Here is a 7711-nt window from a genome sequence, read left to right on the forward strand (position 1 = left end):
CAGCATTTGAAGCTTAAATGATAATGAAAATGTGAACCATCTCTCTTTTTGTACAGTGACGGAAGGCGGAAAATAATTAGAGGCAGGATGTAGCACTAAATTTGTGTTCGTTGTACAAATATAAGTACAGCTTCTGCTTTCTTCCATACCTGCTTAAGGAGGTGGATGTTAAGCTCACCTGACAAAATAGAAAATAAGTTGCAAAAGTATTTCAATTTTTCAGAAATTTGGCTTGACAAAATATTAATATCGTGGTACTACTTAGAAAACTTTGACTTTACTTCGCGAACTTGCTAAGGTGTTATTCTGCACTAAGTTTGAGAAACATTAATAAGTAAGAAATTTTAGAAAGATAATTTATTTTGTGTTAAAAAAACAAAAAAAAAAATCATAAATATGCATAAATTAATTAACATCTAATACTTTTTCTCTTACTTTTTTTTTAAATCACACTTCAATTTTATCTTTGATAATTTATCGCATTCTTAACTTTGGTTACTTTAGTTTGTTACAAAGTAAAGTAAGAATAAGAGAACTTTCTAAGTTTTACTTATTTCATTTTTTAAGCATATAATAGCGTGCTTAAATAATTACTTTTTTTTAGTAACTAAAGGTGTAAGCTAAGTAAATTATGAAATTTTACAATATAATAAATGCAAAAGTAATAAAGTAAGTAACAAAAATAATAAATACTTATAAAAAAAATATATATAATCATAAAAAAAAAAAATAGTGCAAATACAACATATATTTACATTATGCAACGTATTCACAAATAGCATATAATTGCACTTCATAGTTCTATGTTGTTCCGCCGGGAAAGAAAGAAAAAAAATAAAGAAAGAAGACGTCTTTTGAATCGAGGGTTTGTAATGTTTCTTATTAGGATTGTGCTATCATCGTAATACCTCACCGTATTCCTCAGTATACTTTTAAAAAAATAATGTTCATTTTTGCCCTCATACATATATTATTCCTTTTTCGTATAAATTTTTTAAAATTCCCTACTTAGGTATGTACACAATCACTGCACATCTTAACATTTAACACACCTGAGGGAAGAGACAATTTTACTACTTTTCTGTTAGTCATTTTAGTTTTTCTTTCATTTTGACCTAATTTTGCAAAAGCTTTTTTTTCCCTAAATAAAAAAAAAAAAAGAGAGAGAGAATGATTTATACATTTTGTCCGCAATAAAATGTCCAATGTAACAATGATTGCGATAACGATGATGCAATTGTTTCAATTGAGTAAAAAGGTCCTAGAAAGTTTTCCTATGTATCGCTCTTCCACCTTCATCTTCAAATTCCCGTTTTGATACCCACATCCTCTTGAAAGTATCCAGAGAAGCTAAAATAGAACCTCCTATCCATGTAGAATATAGTCGTTCTTGTGGTGCTGAGATCTGTTTGAAATAAACAGAAAAAATAACTGATTACATTAGTAAATAATGTAATAAGAAAAGAATAAATAGATAAAAGATGAGAAAAAATGTTTTCAATAAAATGACACCTGTTTTTACGAAACCTTCTAGTAAAATAATAAAAACTAAACAAAACATCAACTGGATTAAAAAGATAGCTAACTGTATGAAAATGTTTGGCAAAAATATAATATGTGCTAGTAGCCTTCGCAGCTGATGCTCTTTATTATATAGTTACATGTATAAACTTATTTATAAACTTAAACTTAATTATACATACAAACTTACCGAAAAGAGTACGAGGAAACACGAACATTTACATTTAAGCCATTTTGACCTTTGTGAAATGTACTGATTTGTTTGAAATGAATAATTCGAGATATCTAAATAAAAACTTTAAAAACAAAGTGAGAACTACGTATGTAATTTGGGCTTTCCATATTCTTCTGTAAGATGAATTCATGACTGAAATGTAATTTGAACTCCGTATTTCAGATTACGACAGTAATAAACTAAACTAACTATCTTTTTTCTATTTTAATGTATGTTTGTGTGATGATTATTCAGAATAAAGAAGAATAATTTGGAATAGATGTAATGAAGATGCAAATTAAGGGCCTACTGCTATATACAAATATTTTAACAAAAGAAAAAAAAAAAATTGTGAATGTAATGGCCAGCATAGGGGTCTGTGAAATCTAATAAATTTTAAACAATATTAATTATAATTACTAAAAAAGATATCAAATATTATACGATCTGATTAAAACACAGGCTTTTACGAACATTTCTAAAGCTGAAGAATAAATGAAATGTTCGGTAAGTTTTTGTTAAGGAGATTTTTGTACCTTTTAGATAATTTTTTTTTCCTTGATTGGAACAAATTTATATATGTAATGATAAATAAATATTCGAATATCGAGAGCAATTAAGCTGATTTACGCCGGCCATAAGAGATAAAATGTTTTTATATTAATGCCTTGTGGTTCTAGATGCCCATGAACCCATACTTTGGACATCAATGTGAAAGATATATAACAATTTCACATGAGAAATTAAACTGCGATTACAGTACTCCTCCCCTAAAGAGAAGAGCTCAAAGATAACTGCGAATACGGCACGATTTCAATATTTGTAAGGTAAAATTTCAGAATAACGTTTCAAAAGAGTTATTTTCAAATGATACCAGATAATAGTAATTGGATTTCGAGAAATAGTTGGATTATCGTTTTCAAGAGATTTAATGCAAAATTTCAATCCGTATACTTTCTTTAGCTTTCGACTGGCAGATCGATCCTACAAATAATTAATATTTTTTTACTTTTAAATTCCAGGCTACACCAGAAATGGAACTGATTTCAAAACTGTCGGTCTGATCATATAAAATTAATCTGGCCTCATTTAACTGGACCAGTGATAGGCGTATTTATGAAAATAATGAGAACTTACTCTTATTTTAATATCTTTAGGCGCAACTTTTTTGATTTCTGCTAATAATCTGTCACCAAAACCCTGAAACGAAAGTTCAAAACAAATTAAACATTTAAATCAACATATACATTTTTATTGCGATTGTGAATCACAATTATTTTTTTTCTCTTCCTTAGGTCCATTGTACTTCACAACTTTAAAGAAAGAAAATATTACAAATAGGGTGAAACCCTGACAACCAATGGACTGATATACAATTTTTTGTAGATCTTACATAAACCTCTGGTTTTACTAGTAAACCAACTGTAAGTGTTGAAATTATAGCAATATTAGATTTGGTAAAAGCTAAGTAAAGTAATTCCTATTTTTTCAGGCAGGCTTTACGTCCAACTACCTATTAGGTGTCGTGAACTGAGGCGGATAGCAATCATACTATACTGAAAATTTCTTTTAGTTACCATTAAATACAATTCCAAGGCCTAGTCCAGGAGTGCAACCCTGTACCACAATACATGTTAGCTTTATTATATTTAGTATTTAGGGTTTTTTAAGATTTAGTTTTTTGTTGTTTCTAAAATTGTAGTAATATTAGATATGTATATGGCTAATCTGCCCGCTCAGAAGGCAAAAAAAAAAAAAAAAATAGATATGCATAAAAACTGAAATTTTATTACTTTTAGACAATAAAACGCGTGTAAATACTAATCTTAGCTATAAATACTAAATACTAATTGAACCCTTTCTGAAAAATGTTCATTTAAATAGAAAAATCTACGTAACAGCGTAATATTTTTTTTTTAATGATTTAAGGCGCGTCAACATCGAAATAGTTGCGAGGATTAAAGATAGTAAGTAAAAGATACGCACCTTAAAAAGCGTAGAGCCACCAGATAGCACAATATTCTGAAAAAGAACTTTTCTGAGATCTAAATCAGATTTCTGAATTGAGTAAACAAGTACTTCATGTATTCCTTCACATTCTTCGCCTATAAGATCTGGTCTAAATAATACTTCCGGTGCTCGAAATCTTGCCGCTCCAATCTGTAAGAAGTATTCGCATATATAATTAGAAAACTTTTGCGTCTTTAGAAAATGTTGTATAAACATAGAAAATATGAGTCAAAATGTAAGGATTGCTTCCAAAATTCCACAATATCGGTTTAATTCAGCGAGAATTGCGCCCAATATCAGAGCTATGGGATTTTCACGTGCTGGTCTCAACGATTGCATAAATAATCTCACAATGAATTAAAATTGTCCGGTAGGACAGTTGTATAAGGGTTTAAATATTTAACTCTGAACTTTTCACAAGTTCTGAAAAGAAGCCTATAATTTACTTTCACCTTTGCTCAAATTATCCTATTAAAAAAAATGAATTCTCAAATAAATAAAGATTAATGCAATGTATCGTTGACTATATTCGTCGTAGAAAGCAGGATTTTCCATCCCTGACGTGAAACATCATTAGAAATTGTTTATTCAGTTTAGGTGACAAAACTGAACTACTATTGTATGGATCAAAACACACTTTCAACATTAAGAAAGCCATTTCAAATACAATTTCAAAATAATTAGCAATTTTCTGCAAATTAGGGATTCTACCAGTGACAGCATTTGATGTTTCATTACAATAACAAGGCACTAAAGTAGCAGCTCCCAGGAAAAACTGAAGAAAACCAGAAGTTGAAGAAGAAGTAACCGTTCCTGGGGAGATGAACAGATAACTTAATTACATTTCAGATAGAGAAGAGATTATCCCTATCTGCGGGTTCCCTGTTTTCTCAGAAACATATCTGGAACCAGAAGTAGGATGTTTCCACTGATTATCCCTTAGGATTACTCTAAAGCTTGGGTGTTTAACAGGATAAGAGGTGAGTATTTACTTTCTTCTTGTTTGTGATTTAAGGCGTTATTTTTGGAATCTATGGAGGGCATTGCTAAATGGTTATCTCTGATTACCTACTCCCCTATCTTAGTAGAAGTTTCCCAGAAAAACTGGTTTCTTTAATTTGGGAAAGACTTCTTCACAAAATGTTTATTCGCAACATATGGCTACCGTTATTTAAGAAAATATTCCTAGAGATCTCTTGTTTCTTTAATCGAGAGGAATCTTCTTCAGAATATCTGGGGAGAGCATTGGAGAGGGGAGATGTGAAGCCTGGGGTTGTCTCTAAATTTCGACTTCCTTTTCTCTTCCTAGGACTTACAGAGAACCAAGGTGAGTTGTTTCATCACATGGGGATATTTTATAAGGTCTATGGTCTCATCTGTGATCATAGGGGCACAATAGACCTTTGATGACATTTAAATGTGTCCCACAAAAATTAAAAAATGATAGGCATTTAGAAGAGTAAGTAGCGACGACATTTGATAAAACTCGCAGGAGCCAATTTCGAAAATCGCAAAAAAAATGAAAAGCTGCATCAGTGATACTTTCGGTTTAAATACTACGAAACTTAGCACGAAGATACAAAGTCCAAAACGGGATACTAAGTATGATCATTGCAGTTTCTTCGCACTCACTAAACCTAAATATAGTATTTAAACCTAAATATGCCCTAAGATAGAAACCTAAATAATGTATTTTCGGGGAAAACTTAAAACCAAAATTTGGCAAGATCGCAATTCTTGTTCTAGCTAGGATTAAGTCCTGCAGAACCGTTAAAAATTATAATCATATTTCTACATGACGAAAAAATATTAATATGAAACGAGATTATAAGAGATGGCATACAAAATAAGTGAATTAGTTTCTATCAAAATGATAATGAAAAAAATTACATCTAATGTACTTCCATCAGGTAGTATATACTGATATTTTTCTGTATCAGCAGATTCTTCTTTCTGTGGGTTACTTGAGAGGTAACATGCTTTTTCCTTTATTGTTCTCACTACTTCAAACTCTGCGGTAGTCTTTAAATTTACTCCTTCCTTCCTCAGCAAAAGTCTGTCAGTAAATTATATATAAGCATATTAAATAAAAAATGAAGGTACAAGAAATGAGTGAGAAGTAGAAGAAACCTGAGATATCTGGAAACATCCCTTCCCGCAATATCTACCCTCATTATACTATGTGGTATTGCAAAACCTTCATAAATTGGAACAGCATGGGTGACGCCATCGCCTGAATCTAACACTACACCGGTAGTTCTACCAGTTGCGTATCTATAACATAACGTTAGCTACTTAATTAGCAATTCAAAAACGAAATTTTATAAATAATTTTTTTACTTACAAACTTAATACAGCCTGCATGGAAACATAAAGCGCTGGAACATTAAAAGATTCAAAAAAGATTTCTGCAGCTTTTTCACGATTTTTTTTAGGGTTGAGTGGCGCTTCAGTCAATAACACAGGATGTTCTTCGGAAAACGTTTGCAACTGGTCATTACCATAAACATACTGCCATATCCGTTCCATATCATTCCAATCGGTAACAATTCCATGTTCCATAGGATATCGCAAACTAAGTAAACCTCGATGTTCTTCGGCTTTTGGTCCAACAAAGATCTCGCCTTCTAAGGCGCCAGCCATAACCTTTACATGTTTCGGGCGGCCAATGCTAAATTTAAATAATTTTATGAAAATATCAAACTCAAAGGCAATTATGAGCTTATTAACATTATAAAAAAGTAGACTGTCAACAGTTAAAAAACTCTAAGTCAAATAAGGGGAAAGTACTTACTAATTGGGAAAACAACACTTGGGCACTTGGTCCCCAGCAAATCCAGCTTTTATCACTCCGGAACCCTGAAGCAATTTAAGATATTTATAATTTCTTAAAGAAAATATTGGAATTGTGAGATCTACAATAAGAGGCTTTTCAACGAGGTAAACTGTAAACCTTTTACATAGTTCAGAATAATTGTTTTCTATACAATATTCTTAGTAAAAAATAACATACTTACATTATCTATAACTACTGGCTGATTAATAATAACTTCATAGGGCTCCATGCCTCCACTTAACAATTAAAACAATAAAATTAGCAAATTTAACCCTTCAAGAGATCGACACCACCACTCCTACCGGCTGCCCTCAGTACCTGCTGTGTGCCGACATGTTGCACAATGGATTTTATATTCTGTCAGGTTACTACAAATAAAAAGCACTTTTTCAAAAATATTTTTTCTAACTGCCCATTTAATTCCAAAATATAATTTTTTAACACTATTTTGTTTACGTTAATGTTTTGGAATTTCCATGATAGGAAATCTCAAAATACCGATCAGCTGTTTATTACCTCTTATAACCACTCCGTAACTTTTTTAGCTATTGTTGGATACTTTTATTAGTCAGTGTATAATATAGCCGAAATTATGAGTTTCGCCAGGTCTGTTTATAACTCAATTTTCAAGAGGACTTCTACTTATACACTAGCACTCGTTGGTGGAGCTTTTTTCTTCGAAAGGACTTTTGATCTATTAACAGAAAAATGGTTTGAGAGCATGAACGAAGGAAAACTTTGGAAGCACATTAAACATAACTATGAATAAACTTCAGCAAAACTAGAAGGTTCTACAGCAGTTTTTCTTTATGAACAAGCATTAATTTGGTAAAAAAAATGTGAACTGTGTTATGTACGCATAATAGAGCTAGTGTAATTAAATATTTATTAAATTTATGTGCCTTGTTTTTAGCTATCCCTCTGGAATTCCTCGTTTCTTGTTGATCCAGCAATTTAATTTTTTATCATCTGAAAATTTTTATAGCTTTTTTTGAGCAATGAACCTTGCGGTTATTCTTTGAAAGAGTAATAAATTAAGTGAACTTTTCTCAGCTTTATTGCCAAATTTTATCAGGACGGGTTCATATCGAAGACTTGCAGACTTCTATAATATACTTATGTAGAGCTGA

The 7711-nt window shown here is 31.2% G+C and overlaps 2 protein-coding genes across 2 annotated transcripts; one reads left to right on the top strand and one right to left on the bottom strand.

Moving 5' to 3' along the window:
* Window positions 1-730: 730 nt before the first annotated feature.
* Arp1 (Actin-related protein 1) lies at window positions 731-6964 on the bottom strand. Its single transcript, XM_074140259.1, has 8 exons — window positions 6763-6964; window positions 6540-6604; window positions 6090-6416; window positions 5876-6019; window positions 5636-5801; window positions 3722-3895; window positions 2873-2935; window positions 731-1405 (listed from the first exon to the last, which is right to left on the bottom strand). The coding sequence occupies exons 1-8, from the start codon at window positions 6808-6810 to the stop codon at window positions 1262-1264; spliced, it is 1131 nt and encodes a 376-aa protein (XP_073996360.1). The 5' UTR covers window positions 6811-6964; the 3' UTR covers window positions 731-1261.
* Window positions 6965-7019: 55 nt separating this feature from the next.
* Window positions 7020-7478, top strand: ox (ubiquinol-cytochrome C reductase complex subunit oxen). Its single transcript, XM_074140273.1, has one exon. It carries the CDS (start codon window positions 7174-7176, stop codon window positions 7348-7350), a length of 177 nt encoding a protein of 58 aa, XP_073996374.1. The 5' UTR covers window positions 7020-7173; the 3' UTR covers window positions 7351-7478.
* The last annotated feature ends 233 nt before the right edge of the window (window positions 7479-7711 follow it).

The sequence above is a fragment of the Rhodnius prolixus genome, unplaced genomic scaffold (genome assembly GCF_049639745.1).
Source record: "Rhodnius prolixus isolate KJV_2025 unplaced genomic scaffold, Rpr scaffold_6, whole genome shotgun sequence".
In the NCBI taxonomy this organism is placed as follows: domain Eukaryota; kingdom Metazoa; phylum Arthropoda; class Insecta; order Hemiptera; family Reduviidae; genus Rhodnius; species Rhodnius prolixus.